The sequence below is a fragment of the Vitis vinifera genome, chromosome 8, assembly GCF_030704535.1.
Source record: "Vitis vinifera cultivar Pinot Noir 40024 chromosome 8, ASM3070453v1".
Classification (NCBI taxonomy): Eukaryota; Viridiplantae; Streptophyta; class Magnoliopsida; order Vitales; family Vitaceae; genus Vitis; species Vitis vinifera.
Genome location: NC_081812.1, coordinates 13,588,666 through 13,608,654, shown reverse-complemented (window position 1 = coordinate 13,608,654; position 19,989 = coordinate 13,588,666). Strand labels below are relative to the sequence as shown.

At 35.3% G+C, this 19,989-nt stretch overlaps 1 protein-coding gene across 1 annotated transcript in view; it reads left to right on the top strand.

Annotated features, from left to right (window-relative positions):
- LOC100256739 (histidine--tRNA ligase, chloroplastic/mitochondrial) overlaps positions 1–19,989 on the top strand; it is a 42,324-nt gene that overhangs the window by 22,127 nt on the left and 208 nt on the right. The window contains exons 6-10 of the mRNA XM_010655310.3: positions 3,014–3,088; positions 9,727–9,844; positions 16,395–16,537; positions 18,435–18,563; positions 19,748–19,911. Coding sequence (XP_010653612.1) covers positions 3,014–3,088; positions 9,727–9,844; positions 16,395–16,537; positions 18,435–18,563; positions 19,748–19,911 — 629 coding nt within the window. The remainder of the gene's footprint in view (positions 1–3,013; positions 3,089–9,726; positions 9,845–16,394; positions 16,538–18,434; positions 18,564–19,747; positions 19,912–19,989) is intronic.

Below are 19,989 nucleotides of genomic sequence, written 5' to 3'. Positions count from 1 at the left end.
ACTTCAAAAACCTTTGACTCCACCCCAAAGCTACTCCCTTTTCGTTTTCTCCGATTCTCCGCTCGACTTTTTCCCTCATCACCGTCGCTCTCGCGCACTCGCTCGCTCTCTCTCATCTCCCAAAGCTAAGATTTTCAGTGATTTTTTATCTTTATTCCCTAGATATGATTCTTATTATTGATAAGAGTAATGGTTTGAGATTGAGGAGTCATAGAAAGGGAGTTCTTTGTATGTTAGACATTGAAAAAGCATACGACCAAGTAAATTGGAGCAGTTTTTAGAGGTGATGCAAAAAATGGGCTTTAAATAAGAATAGATTGAATGGATTTAGTTTTAGATTTAATTGTAAGGTTTTCAATTTTGGTTAATGGTTCACCTTTTGGATTTTTTCAGAACTCAAGGGGTTTGAGATAGGGGGGAGTTTTTTGTTTTTGTGATAGAGACATTTAGCATTCTTTTGAGAAGGGCAAGGAAGGGTTGCTTCATGTTATTTTTTATTTTTTATTTTTTATTTTGATGAGAAACAACATATTAATATATTAAATAAGGATTAAAAGGTATAAAGGAAGGATGAGAAATCCTCTAAAAAACAAAGAACTAAACAAATGGCACCTCCAAAATACTAAATAAACCTATACTTTGTGAGGCAATTACACAAAACAACCTCTCTTACTAGCTCACACCTTTTGACCTACACACCAACAACCAATTAAATTGGATCATATTAAGAGGAATGCCCTTGAAAGTTGTGATGCAAGATGCCCAAAAGGAAGCAAGGAAATGAATAGTATCTCAAAGAGCCTTTGAAGTCCTTGCCTTATCCTAAAATTTTTTTGTATTTCTTTCATGCCACACAACCTAAATCAAAGCCATACATGCATTTTGCCATAGTACCAATCCTCCATTGGAGTTTCCCATTCCCTTATTTGCAATGGTTATCATATGCAAATACTCCTTAGAGGAACCTAGTCCAACTTAGCCAATCCAAATAATCTGTGCCACAACCCCATAGTCAAAGAGCAATGCAAAAAAAGATGATCTACCGATTCTCCACACTCCATACACAACATACAAACATCAAGACCGAGGGTTTTGTAGATTTCCTCAATTGTGATATGTCGTTAGTGTTCACCTCCTTCTGTGCTGCTAACTAAACAAATGACTTAACATTAAGAGGGACATGAGATTTCCAAACAAAATTAGTAGGAAGGAAAGGAATTGGGTCAAAATGATTAGACAAGACCACGAAGAAAGACTTTACTGTAAATAAACCTGAAGAAGATAAAGACCTAAGTGATACCAAAAGACTAATACTATGATATAGGTGATACCCCTTAAAGGATGGGAGAGTCAATTTGCTAAAAAACACTCTGAAGAGCCTGCCAATATGCCTCATGTCCCTTTTTGTTATTTCTAAGTTAATAGCATTAAGATTAGAGAAAATTCAAAGGGATATCCGATGAGGGGGAGGGCTAGGGCTTTTGAGAAGAAACCTCATCTAATGCATTGATTGTCGATATGCAAAGATAAAAAGAATGGGGTCTAGATATCAAGGAGTTGTTCATTCTTAATAAAGACTAATTAGGAAGATGGTATTAGAAATTTGCTATGGAGAGAGATATCGTTTGGAGCTGGGAAAGTCTAAGGAAGGGCCTTGAGAATGGCACTCTTGGATTGGGAAGGGTGTGGTATTGACTTGTGGAAGGTGAGAAGAAAAGGATGGGGAATTTTTAAGCCTACGACAAGGTTTGAGGTAGGCAATGAGGGAAGAATCAAACTTTGGCGTGGTGTGTGGTATGGTGATGTTCCTTAAGGGCTCTTTTCCATCTCTATTCTCTTTTGAAGCTTCCAAGGAAGCTTGGTTGGATGATGTTTGGGTGATAGAGGGCAGGTTGGTCTTGTGTAACCTATGCTTCTTAAGATATTTCCAAGATTGAGAGATGAATGATGTTGAGGAGCTGCTTTGAGAGCTACATGTGTTAGGAAGGAGTGATAGGGAGAAAGATACAATGGTGTGGAAAGCTAGTAAGAGTGGGGAATTCTTAGTGAAGACTTTTTTTTGTCCTTAGAATTGGAAGAAGAAGAGTCTTTCCTTTCTAAGATAGTGTGGGGCTCTTGGGCTCCTATTAAAGTGGGTTTCTTTGTGTGGAGGCTGCTTGGGGAAGGATTTTAACCATGGACCAACTCAAAAGACAAAAATGGATTTCGGTGAGTTATTGTCATATGTGTAAAAATGTAGAAGAATCAGTAAACCATCTCCTTATCCATTGTGGGAAAGCTGAGAGTGCCACAACACTTTTGGTTTTCCTTATTTGGCATCTTGTGGGTTCTTCCTTCTTCAGTGAAAGAATTGTTAATGGGTTATCATGAGAGTTTTGTGGGTAAAAAAGGAAGGCAGGTTATTCTGGACAATTTGATGGGAGTGTAATTGAAGAACCTTTGAAGAGGTGCAACATTCAAATCAATCTCTTAAGGATTCCCTTATTTGGAACCTACACTAATGGTCTTGAAGGACTCTACAAGATGATGTTCAAGTTGGGTCCTCATCCTTGATAGAGAGTGGTTGTGCTCTAAGTATTTAGAATGTGGTTGTGGTTGTGGTTGTGGTTGTTGGTTGCGGTGTTTTACTTTTTTGATGTATACTTTCTGTCTCGTACGTGTGTGCTTCTTTCCTTGATTGGCCCTTTTAGTAATTCTCATTTGCCAACACCCATGCATTTCATACTATCTATTGTATATACTTTATTGTAGATGCTTTTCAATATGCTATGATATGGTTGTTTTCAGCTTTGTCAGGAAGAGCAATAGGAACCATGATTATTGAACTTTCAAAATAAAAAGCTGCATGTACCTTTACTTTCCAACATGTGCCAGCAAATCCATTATTTTATGCTGTGTCTTTTCCAACAGTGCTCATTCTTTCCCTGCAGTTGACAATTTTTATATTTTGTTTGTGCAATTTTTGTTGGAATTGTACAGTTCTATCATATGTGTCCTTTTCCATTCTTTACAGGTTTTACAAGAAGTATTGAGGTGCTACTCCATTCCTGAAAACTTGTTTGGAAAAGTTTGTGTCATCATAGACAAGGTTAGTTTTTTAAAGTTGCAGGCTTTGACATGCAGTTAAATTTTGTTTCTGTTCTTCTAAATCATGGCTTCTCATATTTTTCGTAAACTAATGCATCTAATTCTTTTAAAGATGCTCCAGTCCTTGATAATTCTTTTAAAAATGCATTTGAAAAGAATACTGAAATGGACTCTATTTTGTATAGGTTACCATCTTGAAAACCTGAATTAAAGTGGACATCAGATTCCAAATAGGGATTCAAACTTAATCTGACATCCATGAACTAATCTCAATTTGGGAGAAAATACTTGATAGCTAAAATCTCTTATGCTTACTGTAAACACTTTGCCAATTGCCTTTTTAACTTTTCATTAGATTTCATCTGTTAATTCTTTTATTGTATGGAGTTAAAAAATTCCAGATGGCACTGAATTTTATTGACTATAATGATGGACTCTCTCCCTCCAAAATATGCCTCAGTTGATCATAGAATTGTCGCTAAACATGTTCTATAGATTTCCACAATATGTTGGAGGAAATTAATGAAGAAAATGAAGAAGAAAGAAACATCAATTTTGTGGAGCAATCTCAAATTCTTCTCTCTTTCTTCTTCATCTTTTTATTTATTTATTTGGATAGTGAATGGAAATGCTAAAGGGTGGGTCAAGGCTTCTAGAGGATTAAGGCAAGGTGACCCTTTATCCCCATTTCTGTTCACTATTGTCGCAGATGTGTTGAGTAGAATGATGTTGAGAGCTGAGGAAAGAAGTTTGTTGGAGGGTTTCAGGGTAGGTAGGAATAGAACTAGGGTGTCCCATTTGCAATTTGCAGATGACACCATCTTCTTTTCTAACTCTTGCGCAGAAGAATTGCAAACTCTTAAGAGTTTATTGTTAGTGTTTAGGCAAATTTCTGGGCTTAAGGTCAATCTTGACAAGAGCAATCTCTTTGGGATCAACCTTGATCAGAATCATCTCTCTAGGCTAGCCTTGTTGCTTGATTGCAAGGCTTCTGATTGGCCCATACTCTACCCGGGTCTTCCTTTGGGAGGGAATTCAATTGCTTGTAGATTTTGGGATCCAGTGATTGAGAGAATCTCAAGAAGATTAGACGGGTGGCAAAAGGCTTACTTATCTTTCGGAGGTCGGATAACTCTTATCCACTCTTGTCTTTCTCACATTCCTAGCTACTTTCTCTCTCTATTTAAGATTCCCAATTCAGTGGTTGCAAAAATTGAGAGATTGCAAAGGGATTTCCTTTGGTCAGGGGTTGGGGAAGGTAAAAGAGATTATCTTGTTAGTTGGGATATAGTGTGTAAGTCGAGGGTAAAAGGGGGTTTGGGGTTTGGGAAGATTTCTTTAAGGAATCTCGCTCTTTTAGGGAAGTGGTTGTGGAGATATCCTAGGAAGAGTACAACTCTGTGGCATCAGGTCATTCTAAGCATTTATGGGACACATACAAATGGTTGGGATGCCAACATTTTAGTCAGATGGTCACATCGTTGTCCTTGGAAGGCTATTGCACAAGTCTTTCAGGATTTTTTTAAGCATACTCGGTTTGTGGTAGGAGATGGGGAAAGAATTCGCTTTTGGGAAGATTTGTGGTGGGGGGACCAGCCTTTGAAATCCCAATATCCAAGACTATTTAGAGTAGTCACGGATAAAAATAGTCCTATTTTTTCGATTCTCGGTTCTGCTCGCCCTTTCTCTTGGAACTTTAATTTTCGTCATAATCTTTCCGATTCTGAGATAGAAGATCTAGAATGCCTTATGCAATCTCTTGATTGTATGCATTTATCCACCTCGGCTTCAAATGCGAGATCCTGGTCTTTATCTTCTCCAGGATTGTTTACAGTAAAGTCTTTCTTTATAGCCTTGTCCCAAGTGCTCGATTTATCTCCTTGTTTTCCTACTAAGTTTGTATGCAATTCTCAAGTCCCTTTCAAAGTCAAGTCCTTTGTCTGGTTAGTGGCACACAAGAAGGTAAACACTAATGACTTGATACAATTGAGAAGACCCTACAAAGCTTTTAGTCCTGACATTTGTAAGTTGTGCATGAAGCAAGGAGAATCAGCAGATCATCTTTTCCTACATTGTTCCTTGTCCATGGGGTTGTGGCACAGATTATTTCAGCTAGCCAAGATGGATTGGGTTCCTCTGAGAAGCATTTCAGACATGATGTTTATCAATTATAAAGGTTTTGACACTTCCAAAAGAGAGATAGTTTTGTGGCAAAATGCGTGCATTGCTTTAATTTGGGTTGTATGGTGGGAAAGAAATGTTAGGATATTTGAGGACAAAGTTAGGAATTCAGAGAATTTATGGGATTCCATTCACTTCCTAGCTTCTCTTTGGGCTTATTGTTCAGCGGTTTTTAAGGGCATTCCCCTTAACGTGTTACAAATAGATTGGCTAGCAGTGTGTAGTTCCAACAGGATGGTCTAGCCAAGAGAGCTTGTTCGTAGTTTTCATAGTATAGTTTCTTGTTCTTTTAATGTGTTGTTTAGTTTTATCTTTGGTGGGAGGATTCCTCATCCTTCTTTTGTACTTCTTATTCTTTCAATATATATATTTGTTGTTTCCTATCAAAAAATGTATATAGAAGTAAGTTTTGTATAAAGGCCTGTTAGTGAATTTTGTTAAACTTGCACCAAGTAGAAGTTAAGGGGTGGGGCCAAAAAAGGGGCAAATTGGTGTACTCAAAAGAACCAAAACAAATTAAATCAAGTTGTTTTTTTTTTTTTTTTCAAAAATTTCAATTTTATTGGCTAGAAATTTTGGTTTGGTTTGTGGGTTATCAATATTTGAAACCAATTTGAATTGAATTGACTCTAATGCACAATGCAAATAATTAATTGTTTTTTCTACCAAATGTTTAGTTGTTGAACTAACAAAGGAATCGTTAGTTGTTGAATTTTTATTTATCTGTATGAGGAATAACTCTTAATAAGTACTGTTGAATATAATGAATTTATAGTGTACAATTTTTCTTTTTTAATATAGGTCACATGTATGGTAGTTAGGACTCCTAGCCTTATATATATATATTTTCTCAATTGTAAGTAGACATAATGAATGAGAATCAAGGTTTTCTTCTCTCTCTCTCTTAACATGGTATCAGAGCCAAGGGAGAAAACCTAATTCTTTCCAGTTTCCCCGTGTCATCAATTCCAGGAAACCTTCTTGTGACCGTGTTTCATTCCGGTCACCTTCCCCAAACCCCAAAGCTTTCCGGTCGGTCGAATCGTCGTCAGAAACTAAAGCAACATCTTTTTACCCACTTTCAGACCAAAGACTTGGGGAAACTCAAGTATTTCTTGGGAATTGAGATAGCTCAATTCAGTTCCGGTGTGGTCCTTTCCCAAAGGAAGTATGCTTTAGACATCCTGGAAGAAATTGATATGTTAGACTGTAAACCGATAGACACACCTATGGATCCGAATGTCAAACTTGTACCAGGACAGGGGGAGCCTTTAGGAGACCCTGGGAGATATCGACGACTCGTAGGTAAATTGAACTATCTCACCATTACTCGTCCAGATATTTCTTTTCCTATGAGTGTTGTTAGTCAATTCCTACAGTCACCATGTGATAGCCATTGGGATGCCGTAATCCGCATTCTTCGATATATCAAAAGTACACCAGACCAAGGTGTGTTGTACGAGAACAGAGGTCATACTCAGGTTGTTGGTTACACAAATGCAGATTGGGCTGGCTCACCCACAGATAGACGTTCCACTTCAGGGTGCTGTGTTTTTATTGGAGGTAATCTAATATCTTGGAAGAGTAAGAAACAAGATATAGTGGCCAGATCTAGTGCTGAAACTGAGTATCGAGCTATGACTTTGGCAACATGTGAACTCATATGGTTGAGACATCTTCTTCGAGAGTTGAGATTTGGAAAGGATGAACAGATGAAACTCATCTGTGATAACTAGGCCGCATTACATATTGCATCCAATCCAGTCTTTCATGAAAGGACCAAACATATTGAAGTTGACTGTCACTTCATTAGAGAGAAGATCGCATCAGGATGTGTTGCTACAAGTTTTGTTAATTCAAATGATCAACTAGCAGACATCTTCACTAAATCTCTCAGAGGTCCTAGGATTAAATACATTTGTAACAGGCTTGGTGCATATGACGTATATGCTCCAGGTTGAGGGGGAGTGTTGGATATAATGAATTTATAGTGTACAATCTTTCCTTTTTAATATAGGTCACATGTATGGTAGTTAGGACTCCTAACCTTGTATATATATATTTTCTCAATTGTAAGTAGACACAATGAATGAGAATCAAGGTTTTCTTCTCTCTCTCTCTTAACAAGTACTTTAATCTAAGCATCTTTTTGAAATGTATTATACGTCCAACTTTCTCTTTGTTTTTCTTAAATGAATTTTCTTTACTCAACTTATCCTTTATAGTTTTTAAGTAAATCCATGCCTGCCATTTTTCCAAAAAATATTGGCCCCAAACTGAATAAACCAAACCAAGTCAAATTGAATCAATGTTAAATTGGGTTGGTTTCAGTCGATAAATAAATTAGTCCTAAGCGAAAACCGATTAGCTTGGATCTGTTCTCGCGTTGGTTAAAAGCTGACCTAAAGTGAACCATGTGCATCCCTATTAGGAGTATAACTTCCTCTTCCAGGAGTATTAGTTCTTCGATTGCTAAATTTGAACCTATGGGCAAAGTTTTAATTTTCTATTTCAAATTATCTCTTTAATGGAAGTTCAACTGTCTAAAAAATTTGGTTATTCTTTTTCTCCGTCTTTAAGACTAGCTTTTGTTCTTAAAAAATACTAAAGAAAGAAAAAAAAATGCTAAGGAAAATGACTTTCTTTTGTTTCATTTTACTATTGAAAGTACAAAATAAAATAAAATGAAATTAATATTAATTAGAAACTTATGTATCTTCGAATAATCTAATCTTTATATAGAAGAGTTAAAATAAGTGAAATGAATTCGAAGTGAGATGTGTATGCCTATGTGTATAGTTCTTCTTGTATGGTGGAGAAGTGTAGTCCTACTTTGATCAGTTCTTTTATTTTGTGGAAAGGATCTCTCATCTTTTTTTTCAACTTTTATTAATATGTATCTTCTGTTTCTATTAAAAAAAAGTGATATCTAAAAATAATTTATTAACTTTAATTTTTTTTTTCATTTTACTTTTCCTCTCTATTTTCTTTTTTCGCATTTTCCCTCAAATTTTCGGGGAGCCAAGTATAGCCTAAGAGAAAAATTCGTCATAATTTCTTATTGAAAATTCCTATTTGATACAGATTTAAATTGAAATTTTTTTGTTAGAGTACCAAATATCACTAGATCCTCCTGCTTTTGGTCAAAATGCTGGATGCTGTGTTGCAACTTGATTTCATTCTATGATAGTGGAGCCTAATAGAGGCTTAGGCCAATGGAAGTGCCTTCTTAGGATTACTCAAGAATGACTCATTGATATTCAATCATTCAGGAATGATAAATACAACCATGAATGTTAAATAAAATTGTTCACCTCCAATTATCTGGGGATAAATGGACAGATAGTTTCTTCCTTAGCAACTTCAGAGTCTAAAAAGTGAAAGTTCAGTTGTTGACTTTTAACAAACTCAAAAGTTTTGCTGATGTAGAGTATGGCCAATGAGTGTTATTTCATGGCTTGTTTCTTATCATGTTTTAGAGATAGATTCTTGGCATTGGGGATGTAGTAGAACTGCTCTCTATAACTGGATGGCTATCCAGTTTATTTTTATCTACATACATGTTGTGGATTTCTTTGTGCCACTTTTGGATTTTTTTTTTTTTTTTTTTGATAGGAATGCCACTTTTGGATTTTCCTTTGCGCTCTTTTCTTGGAAGGAAATTGTTTTGTTTGCCAAAATGTTTTTCCAATAGACTTATAGCATATAAAGTTTTCTGCCCTTAAATCAGGGGAATTTATACACTGTTTGGCAAAGTAAATGAGTGAGGTTGGTCAATGCCTTGTAGGACTTGGTCTACTTCATTTTCTGAGACTATTCATTGTGGATGATTTCAATTCCCCATTTTTGTGGCAACAAGGGTTTGTCAGCTTCACAGCTATTTTTATTTGCAACAGTTTGGAGGCATTGAGCCCGGATTGTAGTTTTTATAGTATGTCTTGATTAAGCTTGCGTTTACTTCTTGATTTGTTTAAGATGCAATATTTGATTATCTTCTGGTCAAAAAATTCATTCAATGAACCCAGTTTGCGTTTACTTATTGATTTGTTTGTGACATGAATTAGTAGCTTACTCAAAGTGAGCTTTGTGCACAAATACCTATATACTTGTCCTTTTGTCCAGTTGGAAGGAGCTAGTTGTTTTTATTTATTTATTTATTTTATTATTATTATTATTTTTTTGTGAACATGCATCACTTCCAGTTCAACATTTATCAGATTATTCTGAGTTTGTGATGGGGTCCTTGAACTGTGTTCTTTCATTGGATGACAATTTTTAATTCAGTTTAATGATGCCTTCCTTGCAAAAGGATTATGCCATCTTATTTATTAGTCTTTTGTTCATTGCTTGTATGAATACATTTGTGCATGCGCCTCCTGATTGTTGATGTTTCCTTCTCTGTTTTTTTCATCCTATAATTTTTCCCTTTTTCTTCGGGTGGTGTGAATTTGGAAACAGATGGAAAAGATACCCATAGACGAGATTACCAAAGAATTAAAGTCTCTTGGGATGTCAGAAGAAGCTATCAAGGATCTACTGCAAGTGCTTTCAATAAAGTCGTTGACAAAGTTAGAAGGTTGGTTGTTGCTGCATCTTGATAGAGAAGTACCACTGATATATTTTGGCCAAGCTTGTAACTACTTCTTGATTTAGAGGTGGTTTGATGCTCTGTGCAGGCCATGGCTTAGCCTTTATTTGTTGGATTTATTTTCTTTTGCTTGTTTCTTGTATGCTTCCTATATCTCCATCCTCCATCCTCTACTGCCACCCCTGATTTGCCTGTCAAAATGGGTAAATTCCATAATAGGAACCTAGAAATCAGATTGCATAATTTAAGGGATCTTGTCAACCCTTTTTTTGTATATATTGTAAATCAAAATGCAATGGAATACAAGGGAGATTACCTTTTTTTTTCCAACATGGTATAAGAGAAGTCTAACACGACCATGATTCGTAGAGACTTCATTGCTCAGTCATAAACAACCTTCATTGTTCACTTGTTTTTCTTCCCAAACTAGCATTAATTGTTGGTGACTTAGTTCCCCATTATAATTCCCTTGAGTTTGAGACTCATTTTCTCCACAAACTAGATACTTTGTCTTCATTTCCCCAAAATGTCTAAAACCCATTGAAAATACATCATCCTCTTGAGCAACCCTACCTTTGAACCCCCCTCTAATATTCTAAATACTTCCATTTTTATCCACTATTCATAATGACAACCCACACTCCAAATCACCACTCAAAAAGTCCATGGCCAGAATGTCCTGCAATGGTCCCAATCAACTAAACTTTTCATCAAATGAAAAAGGAAAGATGGCTATATCATAGGTTCTAAATCAAAACCTGACTCCAATGATCTAAGATATGAATTTTGGGATGAGGAAAATTCAACAATCATGTCTTGGCTACTACACTCCATGTAGTCGAAGATTAGCCAAATGTACTTGTTTCTCTCCACTGCTAAAGAGAGTTGGGATGTGTCAGTCAAACTTATTCAAAGATTAGAATGACAGCACAATATATGAGTTGTAGTGTTAAATTCATGCTAATTAAGCAGGGAAGTTGGGCTCTGATTGAATATTACCACAAACTTTGAGTTTATGGCTGCAATTATTATTGACACAGAAATGTAGCTGTTGTGGATACTGCCATAGTGAAGAAAATAATGGAGCAAGAGGGTGTATTTGAATTCTTGGCTGGTCTTAATCCAGAATTAGATTAAGTAAGAGAACAAATATTGGGGAAACAACCTCTTCCATCCATGAAAGAGGTGTATACCTACATGATTGGAGAAGTGAGGTGTTGAGTTGTGATGCTTGGAGGCTTTACTCTAAAAAATTTATCATTAACTACTGTTGGAAATTTGAAGCCAATGGCACCTAAAGGAGAAGGAAGGATACCAAATGATAAAGATTCACTTTGGTGTGATTATTGTCATAAACCAAGACATACACATGAATCTTGCTGGAAACTCCATGGCAAACCTCCATTAGGAAGTAAAAAGGGGGAGTGGTAGAGGAGGAAAACATGCCATAAGATCCAGATAGGTGCATCAAGTGGCCATTGTTGATGTTTCTCATGAAACCATCCCTGTCACTAAACAATAAACTATTTTGCTCAACGAGGACCATTTTGAAAAGCTGAAAACACTTCTTAGCCGGCTTGAAACACATGCACAAAGTCCTACTGCAAATACTACCTCATGTTCATTTGTCCAAACAAGTAATATCAAAGCTTTAAGTGTCTATAAGGATTGTTTATCTAGTATTTGGATCATAGATTCGAGTGGTACCAACCCTATGACAAGTAACTCCAATTATTTTTCTACTTTTCTTCCATGGTTAGTCAAGGCATAATCTCCATTCCTTTGTCCTTGAAATATGCTTTACATGTTCCCAATGACACTTTCTTCATTACTCCTTTATTCTTGAAAAATGTGTTTCATGTTCCAATCTTTTCTTGTAATCTCTTATTTGTTAGTAACATTACAGCATGGTAAGGGTAAATGTGGATCTACCACCTTAATACACTTTGGAAGATTAGTGATCCTATTCCACAAGCTCTTGTTACCACTAATAATCCCTCAAAAGTTGATCAAATATAATTATGACACAGATGGTTGGGACACCCACCTTTCTTTCTCTTGGAAAAAATGTTTCCTGCATTGTTTGGCATGGGATTTTCACTGCCAGGTTAATGAGTTTGTAAAACACCACCATGTGCCTTTTCCAATAAGAAATGGATTTTTTTTTTCTCCTTTTAGTTTAATACCTTTGGATGTTCCCTCCAGAATACCAAATATTTCGAGTTCTAGATAGTTTGTTACTTTCATTGATGTCTACACTCCTACCCACTTGGGTCTATCTCCTAAATTTCAAATATGAAGTTAATTCCATTTTCCTAATATTCCATAAATTGGTTTTTACTCAATTTGGTGCCAAAATCCATACCTGAAGGTTAGATAATGGGAGGGACACTTATCTTCAATATGAAAGTGTTGTGCATTAATCTTCATGTGTAGATACCCCCTCAACAAAAAGGGTAGTAGAGAGGAAAAATAGACATCTCTTGGAAGTTGCTAGGTGCTTTTACTTTTTCAAATGAATGATTCACAATTGTATTAAGGTGAAGTCATTTTGATTGCTATATTCCTAATAAATTGAATGCCTTCTCAAATCTTTGACTTCAATCTCTTATTTGTGTACTCTCCAAGTCTTTTCCTAACTTTAAGGGTATTGAATCCCTTCCTCAAAAAACACTTGGGTTTGTCTCTTTCATTCACATTCCCAAACAATCTAGAGATAGACTTGATCCAAGAGATCTTAGGTGTGTCTTTCTTGGATATTCCTCTACTTAAAAGGGATATAAGTGCTACCATCATCTCACAAAAAGACTATATATCACCAAGGATAACACCTTCTTTGAAAGTTAATCTTATTTCATACACACTTATCTTCAAGGGGGAGATTGGAGGAATTGAAGATAAGATATCAAAAGTTGTTGCTATGAATGATGAGGGTGTCCTTCCCCAGTTGGTTGATGTGCCAAATGTCTTTACTTTAGATTTCACATCAATTTTCCCTATTATCTAAGATTTTTCAGCCCCATAATGTTCAAATTTTGCACCAATGTTTCTTGTTGTTTCAAATGTTCCAACCTTGGATGCCTTTAATGGATTAGCCAATGAACATGAGAAATTCCAATAAATTTCGAATAAATTAGCATCAAATTTTGAGGAAATTTTAGATGATTTGTCCATTGAAATTCCAACCAATGAATATGAGGATCAAGTCAAGGAGAGGTAACACATAGTTTGAGCAAATACCTTTAAACTAATAGGGCATTCGAGAAAGGAAAAATCTATAGCATCCTCCCATATCCCATCATCATTCTAGTGTCTACGATGATTTGTGTTGGCTTATTCCATCAAGAAAGGCATTAGAAGATATATGCATCATAAATTTTACCTTATTACATCGCTCATTTTCTACATTTTTTTTATAGGTAAAGAGTAATTGAATTAAATTTGTCTTCTACATAGTAAGCCCTTATTATCCAAATGTCTTCGATTGAAATTCCAAACACAGTTTGAGAGGCACTTAGAAATAAGAATTGGAGGAAAGCAATTAATGAAGAGATGCAAAAAAGAACAAGACATGAGATATAATTGAATTGCCCAAAGGGAAGAAAACAATAGATTGTAAGTGGATTTTTACAATTAAATACAGGGCTTATGGGACAATGGAAAGGTTTAAGGCTAAGTTGGTAGCCAAGGTATTCACTAGAACTTATGGTGATGACTACTAAGAGACCTTTGCACCCATGGAAAAATGAACACTATTATTATTATATATTTTTTGATGGGTACTGTTTGTATTACACGTCTTTAGCTGCTAATCTTGATTGCCTTTGTAGATTTGATGTGAAGAATGTTTTCTTACATGGCGACTTGGAAGAAGAGGTATACATGGATACCTCTCTTGGGTTTGGTGACAAGGCTTTGAAGAACAAAGTTTACAAACTTAAGAAGTCCCTTTATGGACTTAAATAGTCTCTAAGAGCATGGTTTGAGAGATTTTCAAAATCAATGATAAAAATGAACTATCATCAAAGCCACAGGGATCACATACTGTGTATCAAACACAACTCCTCTGTTAAGTTTACCACCTTGATAATTAATATGGATGCCATTATTGTCACTCAAAATTCTGAGGGGGGAATTCAAAGAATAATAGCTTATCTGTCCAATGAATTTGAGATCAAGGATTTAGGGAGTCTAAAGTATTTCCTCAAGATTGAAGAGACACTCAAAAGGAAGAATATTTATTTCCCCACAAAATATGTCCTTGATTTTTTTGTGGAGCACAAGGATGTTAGGATGTAAATCAGCAGAGACTCAAATTGAACAAAATCATAAACTATAAGGAAAAATAGAGGATGATATGTTAGATTGTGGCCTCTTTGATCCATTGAAGATTCGTGGGGCAATTTATCTATTTATTTATCTCATACTCAACCAGACATTGTGTATGCTATAGGTGTGGTAATCCAATCCATGCATTCACCACATGAATCTCACATGGAGGTAGTATATAGTGATGCTGACTGCTGGAATTGGAAGCTCACAGTGATGCTAATTGGGCTGCATCAATTGTTGATTGAAGGTTTACTATTGGATATTGTACCTGGAGAAGTAAAAAGTAATCAACAATAGCTAGATCTAGGGCAGAACTTGAGTTTAGGGTCATGGCTCAAGGGATTTGTGAACTACTCTAGTTAAAGATTATTTTTATAGGCTTGGACATCACTTTGAAAGGACCCATAAAGCTATATTGCAATAACAAAGTTTCCATAAATATCACTCATCACAATTGAATCAAGCATGTGGAGATAGATTGACATTTCATTAAAGAAAAGCTTGACATCGGGCTGATTTGCAGTTTGTTTGTTACCTTTTTTAAACAGTTTCCAGACATATTAACAAAGGGCTTATCAAGTTCAGCATCTTATGCAATCTTAGACAAGCTAGGGATGAAATATATCTTTGTACCAACTTGAGGGGGAGTGTTAGAAGAATAACCTAAAAATCAATGTCTTGCCATATATTATTCTTTTCTTGTAAAAGTTGATCTAAGATTTTGTACTAAGAAATTTGGATAAATTCCATTATAGGACCCTAGAAATTGTAAAGCAAAATGCAATGGAATATAAGGGAGATTTTTTTATGGTGAGGCATTGTCTGATCGAAGGCTAAAAAGTTTATTCCAAAACAATTTCTCTATGTGGGTTAGGGTGTATATAGGTGGTGGTTATATGTATTTAATTGATTTCAGAGTGGTTGGGTATTGGGTGAGGGAGGGAGTATTTTTTTGTACCTTCTTTTCTACTTTTTATTTGTTTTACTTGTATGCAACTTGTATACTCTTGCGCTCTTTTTGTGCCTTTTTAATACAATTTCTTTCTTATATATATATAAATGTAACCCCTTTAACATACAAGTCATGTTTATGTTTGGATGTCCAACCCATGGAACTTTTTTAGTTAATTGTGTCGATATGGCATGATTATGTCCCCAACCACTTACAACCCATTTGGCCTAAAAATTTATAAATCTTGTATACTGTAAATTATAAAAGTAAAATAAAATATAAAACTAAAAGTTCATATAATCTTCTACCTTATAGATACTAAAAATTTAAAAATGTGTTGTTTGTTTGGATACACTTCTTGTTTATATTTTTAAAAATAGAAAATGACAATAACTTTTATATAAAATGCAATACCTTTTTGAGAGTTACTTAAAAAGATGATGTCTTTTAAATACTGTTTAAAAAAATTGAGATCTTAAAGAAACTTTACCACCTCAAATCTTAAAAGTGTTTTTTAAAGATATTTGGTAAGTTCATACATTTTATATGAAAGTTACTATATTTTATATAAAAGTTAAAAATAGAAAACATAAAGTGTATCCAAACATGCACTAGTTTAATTAATTAACATAAATGTTTTGTAATTAAAAAATGATAGAATTATTACAAAAATGTAACACTAAACATTTGTATTTATAGTTAAGAAGATAAATAATTAGAGTGATGAAGGCTTTAAAAAATTAAAAAGAAAAACAAAGATTGAAAGTAAAAAACAAGCAAAGTACCAAATTACCAAAATAAATCCTTATATATTTAAACATTGAAAATATGTTGTGATTGAAAAAAGTACATAGCATTCTAACAAAAGTTTAAAACTAAAAATTTGCTTTATCTTCCATTTAAAAATCTAAGTACTTAAACTAAAAAATATGAAAAACTATAGTGTAAACTATCTAACTAAAATTAAAAATAAAAAATAAAATACAAGAACAAAGATCAAAAAGGTTCAAGTATAAAAATTTAACAAAATAGAATTAAATAAAATTTTAACACCTTACCAAATTGAATCCTTACGCATTTTAAAAATTATTGTATGGCTAATGCAATAGCCTGCACTATATGATTTACTAGTACAACAGAGACATCAAACATGATTTGATGTCTGCTAATGTGAGTTTATTGAAGTAAGTTTTTCTTGAATGAAACAGTTGATTAGACAGATGTGTGATGGGATTGTTGTTTATAATTGTGCAGAGATACTTGGAGCTGCTGGGGAAGCAGTTGCAGATCTGAAACAACTGTTCTCCCTTGCTGAAAAGTTTGGCTACTCTGAGTGGATTCAATTCGATGCATCTGTTGTCCGTGGCCTTGCCTATTATACTGGAATTGTATTTGAGGTTAGGTTTGCTATTTATATCTTTACTGATTGAGGGTTTTATGACACCTTTTTTCTGAAACATGGTGCTGTCCACATGAGTTGATGAGTTAGCAAATAGGCTGATGTTGTGATTCTAGCAAAGATTGTTTTCATGCTAGAAGCTGAGGCCTTGAGGGTTGAAAGTTAAGGAATTTCATTCAAAAGAAGTCGTTAAGCTCTCCTTTTTTTTTTTTTTAGAGTGAGTATAGTTGGAAAGATTCACGAATTCTAGTTTGGAGGAGCTTCTTAAAAATGAAAAATCAGTGGCCGCACAATCAGCAGTGGGCTTGATTGATTGTACTACATAAAAGACTGCTTGCTTGATTGTACTTTATATATGTAGATGAAAGTGATGACTTGGTCGTTTGTCGTCATTATACAATTGAAGCTTGACATATTGGAATCATTGCAAAAAGAAGTAATCCAATGCACAGAATCGACTTGAATGGGCTATTTGAATCGATATGGGTGTAGCCAAGCAAGCTAGCCAATGCGAAGCGTTCTGTTATTATATTATTATTAGATAGAAATGCTCTTTTTCTTTAATAGCGCACCAAGTGGGTGCAAAGGCGGAGGCTTTATTCTTCCTTTACTTCTCCTTAGGCAAAAGCACTTCACCCAAAGTGAGTCCTTTTTAGCATGGATAGCCCATATGTACTTCAAGATAAATGCCTTGTTCCATTCATCCAACCTTCTAATGCTAGAGCCCCTTCCTCAAGGGGCTTACAGACATATCCCAAATCAACTTAGCACTTGTGTGTTTAAGATCAGCACCTGTCCACAAGAAATCTCTTAACTTATTTACCATTCAAGATTATAAAGCATTCTCTTAGGTAGAATAAAAGACCCAGACCATTACATCTTCACACTAGATAGTACTGACTTGATAAGCTGAACTCTACCAGCATATGACAGTGTCTTAGTACTCCAACTTTTTATCTTACTCATCATCTCATCCAAAAAGTTCTTATGAGCAGCTGCATCCAATTTTGTAGAGATCAAAGGTAGACCTAAGTACCTAAGAGGAAGTCACCCCTCTTGTATTCCCAGGATATCACAAAGCTGACCTCTTTCTGCTTCATCAACCCCTGCAAAAAATAGATTACTTTTCTGCAGATTAGGCCTAAGCCTGATAATTCTTCAAACTCAACTAAATCTGCCTTAATTGCTGTCAGATATCTAGGAGTAGCCCCAGCCAAAACAAACAAATCATGAGCAAAGATGATATGTGATATACCTAAACTGCAGCACCTGGGATGATAATAGAAAGGCTTTTCCTGAATGACAGCTTCAAAAAGAGAAGAAAACCCTTCCATGGCTAGCAAGAACAGATAAGGGGAGATGGTGTCCCCTTGTCACTGAGTTGATGATTTATGGTTCTGATTTTTGAATTAATGAAACACATGTATGTTTAGCTGAAAACAAATGTGGGAAAATGTCGATGTTAGCATTACAGCATTCTTATCAATTATGGGAGTGCCTACACTTGTATATTTCGAAGTTTTTCCAATTCCAAGTGTAAAGCACTAACTTCATATCTGCGTCAGTAGATATGCAGACATTGATTTTGGTACTGTTTTTCAGCTTATGCTTGAATCAAGAGGCATAGACATTATAGGATCATGTGAAATCCTGAACTATTGAAATTCCAGATGCTGCAAATATGCTATTCTTAGCACATATGGCCATTGCTAGTCTTGCATGTCTTGAAAACAAAATTTAAGTTTTACTGAATGAGGGCTAAGTATGCAGCTGAAACAGCTAATTTCTTTTACTGATGATTATTCTTCTCTTTATAGACATGCACATGGTGTAATTTGTTCATAAACAGTAGACCCTCTTATTTTCTTTTCCCAATGAATTCATCTTTTCATCAGGGATTTGATAGAGAAGGAAAGTTGCGGGCCATTTGTGGTGGTGGACGATATGACCGTTTACTCTCTACTTTTGGAGGTGATGACGTCCCTGCTTGTGGCTTTGGATTTGGTGATGCTGTCATTATTGAAGTGAGTTTATGCCTTGTATATCAAAGAACTTTAATGAAGTGAATTTGTTATATTAAATTGCTTGGATGTTATATTATTTAGGCAGAAGATGCTTCTCCTGTTCCAAAATGGCTTCCCTAGTGTCATTATTATTGAGATAAACCAGCTTCTGTACGACAAGCATATTGAGCCTAGTAAAAAATTTCCCTCCCTTATTTTGTTATCGTGCCAACTGATTTTCAGAGACGATGATGAATGTTCTGACTACTTACGAGCTGCAACTTACATTTCTTTCTATAACACATATATCTACAGGGCAAGAAATTTTAATCTTTCAGTGGAGGGACTGAACCTTTATGCTATGCCAGCTGAGTCATCTTTGACTATAATCGACTTTTTCTTTATTTATGTATATATTTTACCTTGGTTTGATGTTTTAAATTTGATAGGTATTAAACTTTGTATTCTTTTCTCCTTTTTTGGCCCATTGAAATGAAATTCCTTCAATGGGACATTTGAGTCAATGACCGACTGAACTTCACAGTCACTAACATGTGCTATATATCTTGTTTGGTAGTTTATACCTATGTTGGATTCAGTTACGCGTTTCCTGTGCAGGTGTGTAAGTAGATGATGAATTTGTCCAGGCCCCAAATCCTAGGGCAAAGAGACTCACTGGATTGACAGAATGTTCAAATCTTCTTCTTTAATACTTCAGGGTGCAATAAAGTATGTGTAGCTTTGCATGTTCAAAAGTGGTGCTTTACTCATTTTGGAAGTACCGTTGTAACAAAGAACGGACTAATTCCATATCTGTGTCATATTTGTTTGTTCTTTTTCTGGATACATTTGTTTGGCATCCTGAAGCTGCATGTCATAATCAAATGCCATGCCTGTACCCTTGTGTGTTTGTGCCTGACCTGCCTTGTTTAAAGTATGCCTATAATCTTGAACCTAATTAAAATATTTCACTTTGATCTTCAACCTATTTAAAATATTTTACTTAGCTTCTCTATCTCATTCACTCTCTTTCTCCCTTTATGCACGTGCATGTATCTAACTTCACTCTTGATGGATGATGGTTTCTTTTTTCTTTTTCCGCCTTTCTGTGGGATCTCACTCTTGATGGGTATGGGTTCTTTTTTCCTCTTTTCTTCTTGTTCTTTTTTCTTCTTATTTTATTTTGTTTTTAATTTTTTTATCAGTTGCTCAAGGAGAAGGGGCTTCTACCAGAGCTCAGCCTCCAAGTAGAGAATATTGTCTGCGCTCTGGATCATTATCTTCAAGGAGCAGCTGCTGCAGTTGCTACAAGACTCAGGGAAAAAGGCCAAAGTGTTGATTTGGTTTTGGAGAGCAAACCACTCAAATGGTATGCAATTTCATGTTTGGGTTTTTATAGCTTCCTACCTTGACTGTGGTTTCTGATTTGGTAATATGCATACCACTT